This window comes from Scomber japonicus, chromosome 24 (assembly GCF_027409825.1).
Source record: "Scomber japonicus isolate fScoJap1 chromosome 24, fScoJap1.pri, whole genome shotgun sequence".
NCBI lineage: Eukaryota > Metazoa > Chordata > Actinopteri > Scombriformes > Scombridae > Scomber > Scomber japonicus.
In genome coordinates this window covers 13,473,294-13,491,706 of record NC_070601.1, presented here as the reverse complement: position 1 = coordinate 13,491,706, position 18,413 = coordinate 13,473,294, and the positions used below count along the sequence as shown (strand labels likewise).

Sequence of the window (18,413 nt, the reverse complement as noted above, 5' to 3'; positions counted from 1 at the left end):
TATTACCCACTAAATATCAAGTTACAATTAGTCATCTGGTTTTACTCTTAAGCATTTAACTGTACTGTTTATACATTTGAAAACATGGTCCAGATAGACAGAAATGTCTCTTTTAATCACCACTCTGTCCCATGGCATGTTCTAGCCAAACACAGGAATGAGTCATTATTTTTCAAGTCTGAAATATTGTAAATATTGCTTTTATTTTGCTTCTATGACCAAATACGTGCAAAATCTCCAATTAACCTCCACTGTACATTTAGCTAATTAGCTAATGTTAGCATGCTAACAGGCAAAACTAGCTAACAGACAAAATAACCCACTAAATATCATTACAGGGCTGTCATTTAACTGTGCTATTATATGTTTGAATAGACTAAAAAAACATCTTCTAGAAAGACAGAAATGTCTTTTTTACCAAACCCTCATAGCACCCCATAGCATGTACTAGCCAAAAGCAGGTGAGCTATTTTTATTTTCAAATTGGAGTCTCATTTTTCTAAAATATAGTGAATAGTCTTGATTTAAGATTAAAAACTATTAAAACTAGTCCCAGTCATGCACTAAAAATTCTGTTTTTTTCAGTGTTTGACATCTTACAAACCATTTATAGGTCAAGATGTTCTGCACAAGCTCTTCCATCATGTATGAGTAATAACAAACCAACGAGTCAAGTCATTTTCCAACGCTTTATTTAAAAAAAAAGAAGAGGCAACTGAATAATAGCCATGAGTATTGTACAGAGGATCATGATCTTGGAGGGGAGGCATGAAAAAGTCACGGGACATTTTATATTTTAGCCAAACTTGAACCTCCTGCTGGATAACTCATAACCATGTGACATCAAAGAGAGCACAGGGCTTCACTGGAGCGGATTATTGACAGTCTGAATTTGACTTCCTCTTCTCGCCAATCTTACAAACATTAAACCAAAGCTCTTTTTTAAAATTCTTACATATGTTATGACCACAAAAAGCATCACGTATACACACGTTAGCCAGATTATTCAATTTCTTTAAAAGTAAAAAATAACACTTTTGGCTTGATTTAACAGATTTGGATTCCCTTTTGTGGGCTTCAAACATCTGAAAAAGGAAAAATAAATGCTACATATATATATTAAAATCTTATGACAAAATGTTAGCTGACATTATTACTACAGCCTTAAATAATAGGCACACTTTTCTTTTACTAAGCTTAATGTTCTCATTAGTATCAGAATGTTAAAATCTATATATTTCAAATAGTGATGTGGATAAAATAAAGGTTAAATAGGAAAGTAAAAGTGCAGCGAGTGGGTGGGTGAGTCTGGTTGGAGTTGCCTGTAGTGTGATCTTTCAGCTGTCTTTCTATAGGAATACCAGCACTCTGAAACACATTTTTAAAAAAAACACAGAACAGCAACTCATACTTTAAACATAATAAACCTGCGTGTGATCTACAACTAAAATAATGTGCTAGTGGTTTTTCCCTCTTTAACAGATTGAACCTGAACATCCCGTGGGCCTGAGATAAGCATGGTGGCTAAAAACCAAAATTAAACGAATGAAAGAATTCCTGTTTTTTTTTTCCTTTTTAAAAACGCGATGAGATCCTCCAAAATGTGAAATGTTTCGACCCGAGCAATGATCCTCAAATAACCTTCAAATCCCACTGAGTGCAACTTATATATACAAACATTTCAACGCAAATCAGAACAGTGCTGGCTTCGACTTAAGGCCTCTTACCGATAAAAACGCACACACACAAAGCAAAAACAAGGACCTGAAGGAGGGGGGGGGGGAAAGCAGCGTCCTCATTTGGTTCTGACCTCGCCTTAGGCCTGGCCCCGCCCGTCTGCCGACAGGTGCATGCTGGGACCTGTAGGCGACTTGCAAAGGTGGCTTTGGACATGTCATGCAGATGTAGAGTAGATGCTTGCAAGGAGGCGGTGGGGGAGGGGGGCACGGCACATGGACACCCGTGCAGCATTGCTTTACTTGTAAAATCATTAGATTATTAACACTGGCATGTTAGAGGCATGGTCCGACAACAAGATTAGCCTGGCAGTATGCTGTGTGTTCATGTTCATCTTGCGTTTAACCATCCACTGTGTTACGGGCACGGTCGGCTGATTACCTTCCCAACCCCACTATAGAACAAGCCCTTGAAGTAGCAAGACTCTGGATGCTCGGCCTTTCTTTCTTCACCTTCTCTTACTTTCTCTTACCACTCTTTTACTTCCCTTCACGCCTTTTACCTCGACTCTTCTCTTTCCTAAACCACATCCGCTAACCTTCGTCCACTTACACATTACCCTTTCTCTCCTCTACCATCTCCTCTCTGTGCCTGAACATCCAGAGCCTTGTGTGAAATCTACTTAAACCTAAAGATTCATACATTACCGAGAAGGTACTGAGAGCTGAATAACCCACTTAGAGGCAAGCTAAGGCCTTTTAATAACTAGCATTATGGCAAACACCTACACACATAGACACTGCGGTATCGCTAAAAACAGTCAGTTCAATTAAATTGTGCTTTAAAATGAAGTCATAAAAAGGAGGGATTGTTCTGCCCACCGGATGCCCTGACGACTCTCTCCAAAAAAAAGGCAGAAAGGAGGAGAGATGAGGGAGGGAAGAAGGGGATGGAGGTGTAAAGGAGGTTTATGTTCATAATTTGTACACCTCTTCCTATTAGCGTTTGGCTGAGCCAGGCGGTGGGTTTTGGGAGACGGTGGCGAGATGTCGATGCCAGGGTGGAGGCTGGAGGGCCAGAGAGGTGGGGTGAGGAGGAGGAGGGGGAATTGTCGAGTGTGCCCCTGACTTTCCGGCTCGTGCGCCGATCATGGCGGGCAGGCTCTGGTTGCGCCTCAAGCCGTCCAATAGGCTTCCTCCGCCTGCAGACACAAAGGTGGCAGACTCCTGGCGTGGTATTGATGCCTCAGAGTCCGCACCCTGGAGCACCTTGGTGAATCCCATCTGCCGCAGCCTTTCCACCAAGCCGACGTTGGCCGAGTTGAGCCTGGGTCGGCCCAATTTGGGAAGCGGGGCGAGTGGCGGGGTTTCCTGGGAGGGGCTCGGCAGATCGGGGTGAGGGGCGCGGCCCAGGTTCAACCCGTAAACGTCCTGGAGAAAAAGCTCCGCCGGCCGCGACGCTAGGAAATTGTCAGACGGGTGCTGGCGGGTGTCCATGGGCACCGGGGAGGGGGTGGGCGAGTGCGAGGGGGAGTTGGGAGGCGTGCTCGGGAGGAGGTGGAAGAGGGGCTGCCGGGGTGCTGGTTTCGGAGACGCGGGCGGGGTGTCGGTGGAGACTTGCGCGGAAATGCCCCTCTCCAGGACCAGCTTGGTGAGGCTGCTTACAGGCGCGGGGGGTCGTCGAGGGGGGAAGCAGTCCCCGAGACTTAATCTGCAGGGAGTCACGGGGGTGCTGGGACCTGTCCTCATGGAGCTGGGGGTGTTGGCCATGAGAGACGTTTGAGAACTGAAAAAGATGCGAAGAGAGACACATGTTGGCATGACAACACCTATACAACAGTTTAATTTGTCACATGGTAACCGAGCATCCAAGTATATCATTTACTTAGTACACTAGCTTGTGGTGTTACAGGAGATAGCTTACATACTTGTTCATATTCTAAGCAGCCAAACAGGTTATGTAACAACAAAAGAACAATCTGATCCTGACCTTTATTCCTTTATCAGACTACTTAACTCACTATCCCTACAAAGTAGCAACAGCCATCATATCAACTGGCAAAACCCCCTTTATCCTTAGAAGAGGTCGTACCTTTGGGTCACCTGTGTGGTGTCACTAGGGTGCAGGATTCGGCAGGTTGTGTAGGTGTAGGTGGAGAAGGTGGTGCTCTGACACTTTCCTGGATTTTGGACTGAACACACAACAAATATGATAATAATATGAGTCACATTGGCAAAAAGTTGCTCATCAGAATATATTTCAATTCAAACTAATGATTACCAGAGGAAGACGTTGTTGTAGTTGTAGTTGTGGATGTTGTCAAGGTGCAAATTTGACTCTGTGATTGGACCGTTGCTGTAGAGACTACTGGAATGGGCTGAGATGATTGGCTGGATTTTTCTGTGACGTGTAGGGGTCCGGGGGTCGCACATGAGCCCGATCTGACCGAGCAGGTAGCAGTAGGTGTTCCTGGCAGGGGGGAGGAGGAGAGAGGAGGCACGGGAAGCGGCGACACAGAAAGCTTTCTCTCTTTCCTCTCCTCCGGCGTAGACGAATAGCGCACTTTGAAGGTGATCCCGCCTTCCTCCTCTTCCTCATCCTCCTCTTCTTTACCTCGCTCCGCTGCGCCCTTCTCCACAGCCCCGGACCCTCTCTCTCTGTACTCTTCGTCCTCCTCGTCCTCTTCCATGTCAGAGAGGCGGTAGACTGCGTCCTGAGCCAGTGGGCGGAAACCCTTGGTCACTACGCCGGGGTGGGGGTCCAGGATGGTGGCTAGGTGCGGTTTGGCCAGCTGCTGCCAGTGATGGAGAGTCAGCGAGCCTGAAAAGAACATGTCAACAATGTTGTTCTATTTAATGGATCAAGAACCTAGGACCAATTTAGGAGGTTTTATGTGTAGTTTGTACATGACAAAAGGAATCCAGACTGAGCTCCTGTATTCTATTTCCTTTAGCCAGAGGGAGCCAGACAGTCACTATGCAGTGATTTTGTTCACTTTTCAGCAGAGACTCTGCTCTAGAGCTGATGTGACAGAGAATTGTCTAATGGAGGAGCGCTGTTAGTGTCTGCAGCTTGCAAACTCCATTTGACATCGGTGGTTTCTTGGTTCAAATTGAATCACTTACACTTAAGTTCAAATGTCAAATTGCTTCTGACAGCTGCTCCACTTTAGCTGCTTTGAGGTATGTGGTAAAAAGTACTGCCAGTGTACCAGAACTTTTACCTTCCATGGGTTTGACGATCTGAAGCTTCTCAGGCAGGAAGGTCTTGAAAACGCTGGAGCTGATGGAGATGTCTGACAGGTTGGAGAAGGAGAGGACGCTGCTCATCGGTGAGCTGAAGCCGCTGCCCTCCCCGTCCGCCTCCGCCCCCGACAGCGCCTGCAGCTTCTTCTCGCGCTCGGCCTGGAAGAACTGCCGCTCGCACAGGAAGTTCTGTCTCCGCAGCGACAGGCGATGGAGGGCTCTGGTGAGGTCGTTCCCGCCCGGTGAGCCCGGTTGGCCCATCCTCACCTCCTCTCTGCAAACGCAGTTAAGTTAAAGGAGCAATTACGCAAAGTTTATCTATTAAGTTAAAGTTTGGATTTTAAATAATTTTGTTTGTAGCGTACCCTTGAACAGAGGGGAAGGGCTGGGCGGTCATCACTAGAGAGCTCTGTCCTGAGCCGGGGATGGGAGGGGTGGCTGAAGCTGGCCGCGATGTTGAGGCATTGATGGAGCGGACTGTCTGGAAAACTCGCTTCTGTGAATCTCTGCAGTGGGAGAAGATTAAAAGGACAAGATAAGAGATAAGAAGACTACTGAAAAAAGATTTAAAAAAATGGATGCAGCAGACCCTGAGATATCTTTTTGATTCCTATGCTTCCTTCTCAAATCTTGGTGCCTACATTACCCATAATGCAACTCCACCAATGATAGTTCGGTAGAAGATTTGGATGTATTTTTATAGTCACTGCTTTTTAACTCCACACTAACAGATTCTTTCATGTTCAAATTTGTAGTTTTCAGCCCCAACTGCTAACCCCATTTATCAGATTTCAAACAGCTCCCTCTAGAGGCAAAAAACGCTTTAAACACTTTTCTTTAATGCAATAGCACTCCCAACACCTGGAAACAAACCTTGAGGTGTAAAATAAATGGACAAATAAACTCAAGTAATCCACACTGCTCTTTTTAGACAAGATCTGAATAATTTAAACTAAACATAAAACCTAAAAGCAGCAGTTAGGTTGATTCATCTGTAACATCGTTCCCATCTGTCTATAGAAGTAAATCAATGTGGATTATTGGACCTTGTGCTTGACAGGTCCTGTAAAAACAGTTTTAGTAGGTGCAGGGTTGTAAAGAAGGCTGCTTAGATTTTGTGTAGTGTAGTTTGGGTTTGTTACCTTTGGTGCTCAAAGGCTGACTCTTCATCTGAACTGAGCTCTCTCCTCATGGTGCCCTCGATCTCAGCTGCCAGGGAGTCCTGTAAAGAAACACACACACGCATCATGTAAAAGCACCATTTATGTTAAGCTGAAAATCTGTGTTTCAAAAGTAGATAAACTAGGCAGCAACTGTAAAATGAAGCAATAAATTTATACAGACACTGACAGGTACATTGTAGAGAATGCGTGCCTCAGCATTCTGTTATCTGTATATGTGTGTCGGTGCTGCTACAAAAACTTCTGAGTGTTTCTCTCACCATGGGGTAGAGGCCGTAGGAAATGTGCCTTCGCATCCCGGTGGTGGGAGTGTTTTTACTTCGAAGTTCTTTAATCTCCTCCTGGGACTCGTGGAGCATCTCGACACACTCCATATTCCTCTCTGATAACTCATTCAACTGTAACACACACACACACACATACACACACACACGGTTATTAAAAGGGGGTTTGAGATTATCTACGCAGTGAAAAAAGACATTTAAATTAAGCATTTATTCAGATGCAAATGTAGAATTTAATTTCTCAGTTGGATTCTCTAAATTAAGTAAATTGCTAAGACTATTAATGCATTTAAATAAATTACAATTGAAACCATGAATAAAACTGAGTGATGATAACAGCGATTTTGACGAGGCCATTAATTACTTATTAAACCATTAAAACGCAATTTCATGACTCATCTGCAATTTATTTAAAAATCATGGTTGGTGCTGCGCAGTAAATGGGACAGCTACTGTACATCAGTGTTTAATATTATATATAGGTACCTCTGCTGTGAGCTGTCTCTGAGCATCTTTGGAGGCCTGCAGGTGGATCCTCAGTTCCTCTTTCTCCAGAGCCAGCTGTACAGAAACGACCAGCGTGAGCATTGAAACACACACACTTTGGGGTTACACTTACAAATGTTCTGCTCTCCTCACCTCCTTCACTCTATGCTGTAGTTCTACTATCTGTGAGAGCAGCTGAGCGATCTCCTCCTGGTGTCTGAGCAGCTCCTCGTTCTTCTGGGACAGCTCATCCGTCAGAGACACCATCTGGCTGTTGGACTCACCTGAGATAAGGAGACACACACATAAAAGTTTAAGAGCATTCCAGATATGAGAATCGACATAAATGTGTGTGATTTCTGAGCGTCTCACTCACGGAGCTCCTTGACACAGTCGCTCACAAGCTGCTGCTCCTTTTCCTCATAGGTGACGGTGTCTCTTTTTAGCTGGCAGGCCTGGAGTGAAGATGTAGAGAGGAAACAGTCAGTGCTTCCTGCAGCAAATTCATACTTCACACACACTACTATCACCATGACGGTACTTCTGCAGGAAGCTTGTAAATCAGGACAAGCTTCCCATTGAAACATAGATTTTACATCCTGTTTTATATTTATAGCTCGGGTGTTTCAGCATCCACCCTGTTTGTGCGTTCCTCGTACCTCAGACCTCAGCATCAGGTTCTCATCCTCCAGGTCCTGCAGTTTGCCCTGCAGCGACTCCAGCTGGCTGAGGGCGGCGGCGGCCGTGGCCCCTCCCCGTGGCTGAGGTTGCTGCTGCGGCGTCGACAGGCTGGAGTCGGTCTCGCTCTCCTCCGAGGCGCTGGCCACCATCCGCAGCAGCTCGTCCTTCTTACTGAGCTCATGCTGCAGCTGGTGAACCTGGTCAGGTGAGGGGAAGGGGGTTCAGAGAGATTAACTCAACATTTTTGGGTCTTTTTATGGAATTTCACATCTTTTTGCAAGTTCAAGTTAAGTTAAAACCTGGAAATTGTAATTAATGCATGGTGTAAGCTGCATAAACAAGCACACATTGCCGAAATACTTCAATTATCAGGGTACATTAATGATTTCAATATTTCATCTTCATCTCAGCCTGGATTAACTTCTAATTTCTCTAGTACTATGGCTCTTTTAAATTCACCAATCATTGAAGGTTTACAGGTGTGATTTGTGTTAATATTTGTATTGATGTGGTTGATCTTTATGTCCTAGGCTATTACTTACAAAGGGGATCTATTTTAGGGCCTTTACTGTTCTACATTTTGTATTAATGATGTTCCACAAATGTGTTTTGTTCGATTGTATGCAGATGACACTCTTGTGTATATATAAGCATCTAATTTGGATATATTAATCACAAACAAGTTATCTCGTTTCCTTTTGCTGTGCATTTACTTTAATGATCCTTCTATACTTAAAACAGTTTCTACTTCCATTTAGATCAGCCCAGGCACAAATGGGCAGACAAGTTTTTCAATTGAACACATTTGAAATATAAAGTAGTATGTGTGGGCATGTGAAAGGTACCTGGTCCAGAGCCTGCGCTAACTGCTCTTCTACAGCCTCATTGCGTTCCTGTAGCAGGTGGTTCCTCTGCAAAAGCGATTGACCGATCCGAGCTGCCAGCTCCAAGTCTCTGTCCCGCTGTCCAATGAGAGCACAGGGTGTTTAGGGTCAATCAGACAAATTAGATACTGCTTCTCAGTAGTAAACTAAACTGTTACAAGTGAGGGGACGCCTACCTCGGCCAGAAGGTGCGTGACCACTTCGATGTCATTGTACGTCTTGGTCATCTGCTCCACGCGATCGGAACTGAGGACTGCAGAGAAACTTACTTTTAAACCAGCACACACACAAGCAAGCACACACATGCAATCTAGCATGCACACTGTGACATGTGCATGCAAAACGAAAGAATTTAATCTAAAAAAAAAAAAAAAAAAACACCATCACGCAAAACTAATCGGCATCCTTCTGTAGCATGCCAGCTTTATTTACTAGCTAATAAAATGTGTTGACCACAAGCAACATGAGCAATCACTTCTGCTTTTTTAATACAGCTGCATTTAATCACAATAAATTCCTCCTGCACGTTTGTTTGCATACAGAAGTTTGCATCAGCAGCCAGTAAATAGCCAGTGCAGAACAATGTTGATGTCATAGGAAGTCAATTGTGAGCTACATAGCATGGCGATGTGGTTGCTAGTGGTCTGAATGTAATTAAAAGCCACTCTGGATATAATCATAAATAGGCCACACACACACACACACACACACTATACGATTCTACAGTGGCACACAGCAGACCTATATTAGGCAAAACTCTTCATTTCTGTTGAGATCTACATGCAGAAAGCAGAGAGGGGCTCCAGATCCGAATTCAAGAGCAGTCTGTCGGAGCCACATTGAAGGTCTGAAGCCCCCCTCTCACTGTGGAGCTACAGTACATGAAGGAGGTGCAGAACAGAACAGAGCAGAACAGGCAGACAGACAGAGAAAGATACCTTTGGAGAGGCTCTGAGAGCCGGGGTGGGAATAAGAGGAGGGCTCCAAAGCAAGATATGCTAGAGAGAGAAAAGAAGTGAAAGATCAAAAAAGGCATATATGAGTGAAAGGGATAAAGAGAAGGACATAAAAATAAGAGAGGAAAGGACGGAGCAGCGCAAGAGAGAGAAGGTAAGAGCTTTAGCGCAGGATGAAAAGCTGAAGCTTCGATAAATCAACGTCATACAGAAATTTAGAAAATTAGTTTGTTGAGAGTCAGAGAATCTACATGTCGACTAGTTTGGTCTGGCTTTAGCACCTGAATGGGAGTCACCAGCGCTGCACTGCTCCCCTTTGTACCTGTTTAAAGAAAAGTGGCAACTCTAATCATCACATATTCTGCTCCTACACGGCCCATGAAGTTGACTTTCTCTTTAAGAATAATGATACAGATTAATGCAGTTGTTGTCAGTATTGTGGAAAGCATGAATAAAAGTCAAAGCTGGATTATTCTCCCTTTTTCCCTTGAGAATAATCTACTGTATAGATCAGCAGGGATTACACGTAATAAGTACAGATAGGCAGCTTCAAGGGAAACAGCTGTTCTAGAGTCTAATGGATGAGAGCAATGGTCCAGTAATCTGAGGCCTATGCTGACCTCTGAATCGGGACGCTGCACTCTCCTCCAACAACCAAGTTAAAATTAACTCCAACTAAAGAGAGCTATCTTTGTTATACACACAAGGAAGCCTGATATTGTACATACAAAATTCATAGAAACTCACATGCTATTCTATGGCATTTATCTTGCTTATCACACACACACACACACACACACACACACACACACACACACACACACACACACACACACACACACACACACACACGCACACACACGCACGCAGATATCCCTTTACCTGCTAGGTGAGGCACAGTACCGCTGTGTAAATGATGTCCATTGTCTGGTTTGATCATATTCTACCAAACTCTAGATGCGGTCACACAGTGCACACACATTAAAGTAGCTGAACTCTGGCCGTATTACGTAGTGGAATTGCAAAGTCCTTTTGGTTCATGGTTGGCTGGACCTTTGGCACCAATAAACTCCAGCTGCAGCTACAACATTTAGTTATTTGACTGTAACATTTGAAAAACTGTATATTTAAAGTGTGGTAACAAGTACTGCAAGATTTCAAATAGAAAGACTATAAAAGGATTACCAATTAACTCAATACAGTTTTGTTTTGCTTTACTGAATGTGATCAACACAGAGACAAACAGAGCTGTCACCTTGGCATGTTTTGGCACTCTCCTCTTAAAGTCCTATATCCTATAAATAAGCCACACTTGCACTTGTCAGTATGGCTGATGTGGTTTTTGTGAGATCGGATCTGGCAGGACACACACACACACACACACACACACACATACACACACACACGCACACACAAGGTCGTGGACTGGAGTATCCCCTAGACTAGAGAGTATTAGAATCATTACAGCTTGGTCCTTTAAATCTCGTCCATGTGTCTGACTCATCTCTTCACTTACAAAACCACACTCTTCTGTGTTAGAAAACTTCTGTCACAAACAAAGCTGCTAATTTATGACACTTACAAAACAACGCAACTTATATTCCAACCTGATCTAGTTGAATGAGTAATCATTTATAATCATTTCTGCTGGGCTAATCACATCCTGTCTCCTCCAATTTCACAACATGACCCAAAAATGGCACACTGGATACTTGTATCATCATATAGGAGGGTCAGTGTAAAATAAGCATTGGCAAGATGAGCAATTAAAAATATCTTTAAAAAAAGTAAGACCAAAAGTAAGACTGAATGCTCCTGAAAATGTCAAATGGTGTAACCACAAAAGACACCTACAGTGTATTTAAGTGGATAGTGGAAAATTTAAATGGTTCCTAAATTGACATGATTTCCCCAGATTAAATGTAATAATTAGAACAATTGTATTCCATTACCTTTATTTAATAACATTTAAAAAAGTTATAATGTACGATCATGCCAAACTAGTTGATATGGTGTTTTATTGACAATTAGCATTTTTAAGCAAGTTGAATTATTTGGTACAAAGTTTTTATGGTTACACCACTTAGACATTTTTGCAATACTCCTCTAATATATTCTCTCAAAATTGATTAAAAGCAGAAAAGAATATGTGCAAGTTATTCATATGTTAAAAAAACCCTTTAAACTTGACAAAAGCACAAACTCAATAACCCAGGAGTAGTGAAGCTATTTAGACATTGTCAAAATTGTCTAAATCGGTCAAAAGTCAACTCCTCTGAGCATTTTCACACATGTATATGTTTATACTGTACATATGTTTTCTTTAGGAGAGCCAGCTTGGCGCTCGGATATTAAAATGCCTCGTCGAGTGCATCAGGCTCTATTAATAGGCCGCATCAGATTTGACTGTGCAGAAGTGGAGCAAAAGTATCACCGAGCAAGAACTTGAAACCCAGACTCCTACACTGTACCCCTCCTCTGGCACATGCAGGGACAAATACATACATACATCTACATCCTGGATAAAAGAATTCCTTAAATCTTCTGCCATCTCGTGCATGAAATGTGTGGTTTAAAAAATGTGCTGTTTTTTCTCTACAGACTGAACTTGGCTGAGCAACAGTTATATGGGTCAAACATTAGCAAAGAATGAGTTTAAGGAATGTGAGGAAAAAACAAAGAGAGAGGAAACATGCTGCAAACATCAAATGAACAACAAGAACGCAAATAAACATGCTAATTTTGGATTTGTGTGGGGGAAAAAAACACGACAGGAAGTTGCATCTTTTTAAAGTTTGAATGTAAACACGCAACAATTCAATTAAAGCAGCCCATTTCCTGTCTTTCTAGGCTTTTCGGTTTCGGTTGCACACACAAACACACTTTCACCCTGCACTGACCTTGCAGACATGACTAAAGCTGCTCCTGCAGTCACATGCCTCTGTCTCACACACACACACACACACACACACACTCATACACACATAGCGCTCACCTTCCAGAGTGAAATAATCGTAGCCATCCTCATTGTGGATGTTTAAAACCGGCATTTTCCGACTCTTCTCCCGACTGTCCTGTCTTCATCCTCTAACTGTCCACTTTGCTTCACCCCGCCTCCTCTTTCTCTCTCTCTCACTCTCTCTCTCTCTCTCTCTCTCTCTCTGTCCCGTGACTCTGGCCCTGGCTTTGAACTCGGCTACACTTTAACACTGGCTGGATCGCTGGATTCCTCTGTCTGTCTCTCTCTCTCTCTCTCTCTCTCTCTCTCTCTCTCTTTCTCTCTCTCTCTCTCTCTCTCACACATACAGTGTCAGAGCTGTCTAGTTGTCACACACACACAAACACAAACACACACCATGCCAAATATATTCCACTGTAAATCCTTCTCTGAGGAGGATGTGCGCTAAACAAAATGAATCCCTCACGTGCTTAATACGCCGAGACGCGCACACACACACACACACACACCATCTGCTCACTGATGTCACCGCTGGCTCGACCAATTAAAAGAAGATAGACAAGCACAGAGAGAGAGAGAGTGAGACAGAGAGAGAAAGAGAGAGAGAGAGAGAGAGAGAGAACAAAACAAGACAGAGAGCTCATTTAGCAGTTTGCATCTGTTTCAAACTTTTTAACACTTACTCATGTAGCGGAAAGTTTCCTCCGCCAGCACGGGGGAGATGGCGCTGTGCTGGCCGGGGCCTTCGTCCGGGGAGCAGATGGGTGAGACCACCCAGTCCTGACTGTCCGACAGGTAGAGGGAACCGGATCCTGCCGAACCGGAACCCAGCGAGCCAGAGCCGTAGTTCTTCCCGGTGCTGCCCAGCCCCTCATCTAGTCGTTCAGAGAAGAGAAAATATATCATTCAGGGCTGATTGATGTCATTATTGATTAACTGAAGATGTTTTAGATTAAATGGGTGATTTTTTTAGCTATATGGGAAGGATGATACTACATGAGAGTGCTATCAATCTTCTCAAAGTCCCTGCAAAACAATATTAGTGTAGTTCCCAAAAAATGTTGAACTATCCCTTTAACTTCAGTGTAACTCTGAATTATGAGTATTTGATGATCAAATAAACATTTAAGTAGGGCCAGGAAGAATACTGATATAATATTTATTGTGATATGAGATATCATCTTAGATGATTATCTTTATATCGCAATATCATAATATCAAAATATCGTGATATCGCGATACGATACGATATTGTCTTTCCTTGGTTTTAAAGGCTAAACTTATCAGAATGTTCCAGCTGTTCATTCATTATATCCACATTACTGATAATCATATATCAATAATGTAATCGTGTAAATATTGTGTAAAAGCACCAACAGTCATTCCTACAATATTGGCACAATATCGATATCAAGGTATTTGTTCAAAAAATATTGTGATATTTGATATTGGGTTTTTTTCCCCCCAACATTTTTTTAATTGAAGTTCCCCTTTTTAACATATTTGTCATTCATCATGAAATTGTTTGACATTGTATAGATTAAGACAAGAAAATAATTGCTACCATCAGCTAATATTATACCAACAGTGTGCTTACTGATACTCTGTTATTGCTCATCAATTGATGAAGCCATAATCAACTATAAAATTGTGTTGACTAATTATACTCTGTTTTTTTTAAGTCATGCAAATTCAAGGCTTTACCAGATTATTGTGTTGTATCATAATAAAAAAATGAATTCATTGAATGGTGAAATATGTTTTGATTCAGTCATAACAGTGCAGCTCTGGTGAGATGATGGATGTCAGACTGCAGTGATTGTGACTGAACTCATATAACTGGAAGCAAATATGCTGTGCATCTGCTCAAATGGGCTCCGAGAGTGAGTGAGAGGGGAGAGTGGAGAGCAAGCGTGGGCTGGTAAAGCATTCAAGTGTGTGTGTGTGTGTGTGTGTGTCTGTGTGTGTCCTCTTGGCTCGGGCACCGTACAAGCCAATATCCTTCTACTTGAGCGAATATGTGGTTTACTGGGACAGATGGGGCTAACTATAGCATCAAGCCCCAAAGATGAGTACACAACATACTGTACTTCAGGGGCAGTGTGACATTGGCAGAACAGCATCTCCAAAGAAAAAAAAAAAGAAAAAAAAAAGCTTCCAGTCTGTTGTCAGCCTTTGAGATAAAGATAGAAGATAGTCCACTGATAAATCTGATACATGACACTGCAAAAAAAAAAAAAAAAAGCCCTACCTGTCTCAGTGCTCGATTCTTTCTTCTCCACCGGCCGGGGTTTGACTTCAAACATGTCTGCAGAGTGGGAGGCGCCTCCCCTTCGGCCCCACTCTCGCAAACACGGTGCTGGACAGAAAACGGGAACTGCTATGGCTCTGGCATCACATCCTCCTCCTGCGCTGATGGGTGGTGCCCTCACACACACACACGCGCACACACTCACCTACAAGAGAGAGAGAGGAGAAGGTTGTAAATTCACATGTTTATGAGCCAAAATAGAGGAAATTAATGAAGAGGAGGAATGAGTTTCATCTGTTGCCGGGGAGACGCACTGACTGAAGTAAAGAGGTGTATGGTTAATGGGGTGTTATTTGTGTGTCTGCATGGAGCATCTCTGACTCCAGGCTGCTGACAACACTCATCACTTCCCTGTGTTGACCTCCAGTCTTTCTCCGTCTCATTCACTTGCTGGCATTTAAATCCAGATGAAAAAAAACCCACTCCTCCACTCCTCCACTCCTCCCACAGTATTGTTTTCTATTGGACACTTCTTTATCATGTATCTCCTTCAAGCTCGGACAAATCTTACATGCCACAGTGCAGCTGCTATACTCCATTTCCTCCTCAGGGGCCCCATACCTCTTTAGGGTGGGCTGAGGGGTGAGACGGATCCCTCCTACATCCTGTTGCCTCTCTCTCTCTCTCTCTCTCTCTCTCTCTCTGTCTTTTTCTTTTTTTTGTGTGTAGGGACTGTTCCCAGGCTTAAAGGGGTGACTGGCGGATTTGACAGGATGTGCTCTCTTAAAGGGATGAGCTCCCACATGAGAATTAGGAAAGAGGGAGAGTAATTTGATGTGTTCCTGTACAGTACCTCCTGCAATTTATAAGCAAAATTGACCCTTTATAAATATATCTATATATTTATAGGACAACGCCATAAATAGAAGGTGCTGTTCGGGGTGTATTACATCCTACCATCCTTCATAAGTCTAACAAGCATGCCTGTGCAAAGAGTGAGTCCTTGGGCAACACTCATCCTCCGCTTACATAACAGAACAGAGACAGTATAAAGGAGATTACTGCCATGCACGCAATGCCACAGCTGAAATTTTACCATTAGACGGACCTGGCAGATATACTACACCGACCCTATTAATCAATGTAAAATCGATGCATCTTTTAATAGATTCTGACATCGAGCGTGAGTCGGGTAAAGGAGTTCTGTATTTATTAGATTTACATTCATCATAGCAACATATTTATAGGCTTGCTTCATCTTTTCCTTTTACTTAAAATGCCAGAGATGCTTTTGAGCAAGTGTGTGAGTCATCTCATGAGTAACACTGTCACAGATACAGATTCTTGCAATTGCTTGCAATTTAGCCTGGTGGTGTGATTTGAGGGGCTGAATTTTGAGAAACTGAGATGAGCTCACATTACAAACCTCCTTAATGTACCGTAATGGTTAGAAATATAAATATAAAGCGAGATTATGGAAATTAAATGGTTGTGGTATACTTTACACTGACCACACATTTCCTTTCAGTGGTTTTTAAAACTGAGGACATTCCTAACCACAATCTGTAGGCCCCCACTTAATGTAACTGACAGGTTATTGCAGGCTATGGCCCTGAAAGTAACTGTGTGGAATGCAGGCAGCAACAGCAGCAGCATTACACACAACACTGGTCTGTCACAGCTGTCCCAGAGCGACTGTCTGCTGTGCTTACATCAGCTTTTTTACAGACTTCATCTCCCTTCATGTCTAATGGAAGCATTCAGCTCTTATCCAGTCGCACACACAAAAGAGCAGCAGTGGAAACATTATTATCTGAGTACCATAATTACAAGTAATGTAAGAGATGATGTCGGAACAAATGTTAGAACAAAGTTAGGGTTCATTTCCTTTTTATTTGTGCTGCATCACAGCATCAGCAGCACTCAGCCCATCTTAGGTCTGCCAGACTGGACAGGGCCTTCGGGGCTTGCTCTCATGGCACACGAGAAGAGGCATGTGACCCTGACTGGACCGGAGAATTTTAACTGCATAACCAGAAACCTCTGACTGGAACATGAGCAGATATGCCTTACCATGCCAAATTAAATATTTCAATTTAGTGTATCAGCATGAAATATTCATCTCATCTGACTGGCAGTCATCAACCATAACAATTAATATGTGGCATCCTCTACAGCAGTGGTTCCCAACATTTTTTGGGCTGTGACCCCTTAAAATAACCTGGAACCCCTCACCACCATCATCATGTTGCTTTGTGTACCAGTTAAGTTACAGATCTGTGTTGTTTTGATTTATTGGTTAATCATTTTGTCCAAAAAAATAACAGGAAATAGTTAAAAAATATTTGTTAAAGTTCCCTATAGTCTCCTCAGTTCATATAATATTCTGTTAATCATTATGTTTACCAAAGAAAAGCAATAAACCATCATATCTGAGGAGCATCTTACTTTCACTTCTGCTTAAAATTGATTAAGAGGATTACACAATTATCATAAAAGTTATTAATTAATCTTCTGTCAATTGAATAACCTTGCAGCTCTAGAAAAAGGTCCTATTTTACAAATATTTGATTAAATTTGAGAGGTTTGAGGAGTTATTACACAGCAATACACAAGAAATAAAGCAAGAATAAGAGAAAGTTTGACAAAAAGCAACAACAACACAATTTAGTGTTAAAATTATGATTGTTTTCCCTGTTTGCTATCCTGTCTTATCATCTCAAGACTCATTTATTCATCCAGGTCCCGAAACCACAGGTTGGGAACCACCACTACTGCCAAAACAAAGTGACTAAGCCAGACTCCTTTTGAAACACCTCCATTTTTAAGGTTACTTTACAGGTCAGCTAGCATACAAACTGGTAAAACAGGATTTACGACATTAAGTAATTAAGCAATCATCAGGGGATACTCTTCAATTCGGCATGACTCCAATGCACGAAACTCACTTATATGGATGAATATGTAGAATTATAGACATTGTTTACGCCTCACGTTCAACCTTGAGGAGCTATGTAACGATTGAAGATCGATGCTGTACTAAAATCAAATGCTGCGACGTGGATCATCCAATCTATGTGCCATGAAGTCAAGTGAACCTCTTTAGGCTTTCTTATGTTAGTCATGTTTTGAAGAGCTCTACACTGTTGCGTTGTTGTTCTGTATATTACGCTAACGCCAATGTTATACAATGAATTGAATTCAGTCAATGACAAATTCGTTGCCTTTGCTGGTACTGAACTAAACCTACAGACCAGTAGGTGAGCTAGCTGTTAGTGTTTAAACATAATTTCATGTTTAATTTAATCTCATATGATCTTTATGAAGTAATATCACGTTAGCTAACGTTTTATATGTTTCCTGTGCGGGGCCGAGCTAACACAATGCCATGTCGGTTTCAAACTGGCAATATCATTCACAGGCAGAGAATTATGGCGTTATAGAAGTTAAATTATATATTTAACCATGATGAGTCTTACCCTTTATCAGTATTATTCCAGCGGTACATGCGGTGCCTGTCAATCCCTTCACCGAAACCTCAAACAATGGAGGGGATAGAGCGAAAGGGTGCCTTATGTTTTCCCACCCGCATTCCGAGAAGACCCACCCTGCTCTGCCTTTTATTGGCTCATACTTGTTAGATTTGGAGAGTATCTCAATAAAAGCCAATCAGAGGCAGAATAGGGCGGGCCTTCTCAGAATGCAGGTAGGGAATATAATGCAAAAGGACTACATGAATCATCATCATCCCATTGCGCCAGTGACGTTATTATGACGCGCCAGAAAAATCTGTGCCTAATTAAAAGTCC

At 42.5% G+C, this 18,413-nt stretch overlaps 1 protein-coding gene across 1 annotated transcript; it reads right to left on the bottom strand.

The window, feature by feature from the left end:
• Nucleotides 1-675: 675 nt before the first annotated feature.
• On the bottom strand, nt 676-18,191 carry trak2 (trafficking protein, kinesin binding 2). The gene is made up of 16 exons (XM_053314302.1): nt 18,084-18,191; nt 14,605-14,809; nt 13,037-13,228; nt 8,615-8,691; nt 8,400-8,516; nt 7,533-7,751; nt 7,250-7,328; nt 7,027-7,157; nt 6,874-6,948; nt 6,364-6,501; nt 6,065-6,144; nt 5,288-5,428; nt 4,901-5,196; nt 3,958-4,497; nt 3,769-3,868; nt 676-3,462 (listed from the first exon to the last, which is right to left on the bottom strand). Exons 2-16 carry the CDS (start codon nt 14,657-14,659, stop codon nt 2,676-2,678), a joined length of 3,027 nt encoding a protein of 1,008 aa, XP_053170277.1. The 5' UTR covers nt 14,660-14,809; nt 18,084-18,191; the 3' UTR covers nt 676-2,675.
• Nucleotides 18,192-18,413: the final 222 nt, after the last annotated feature.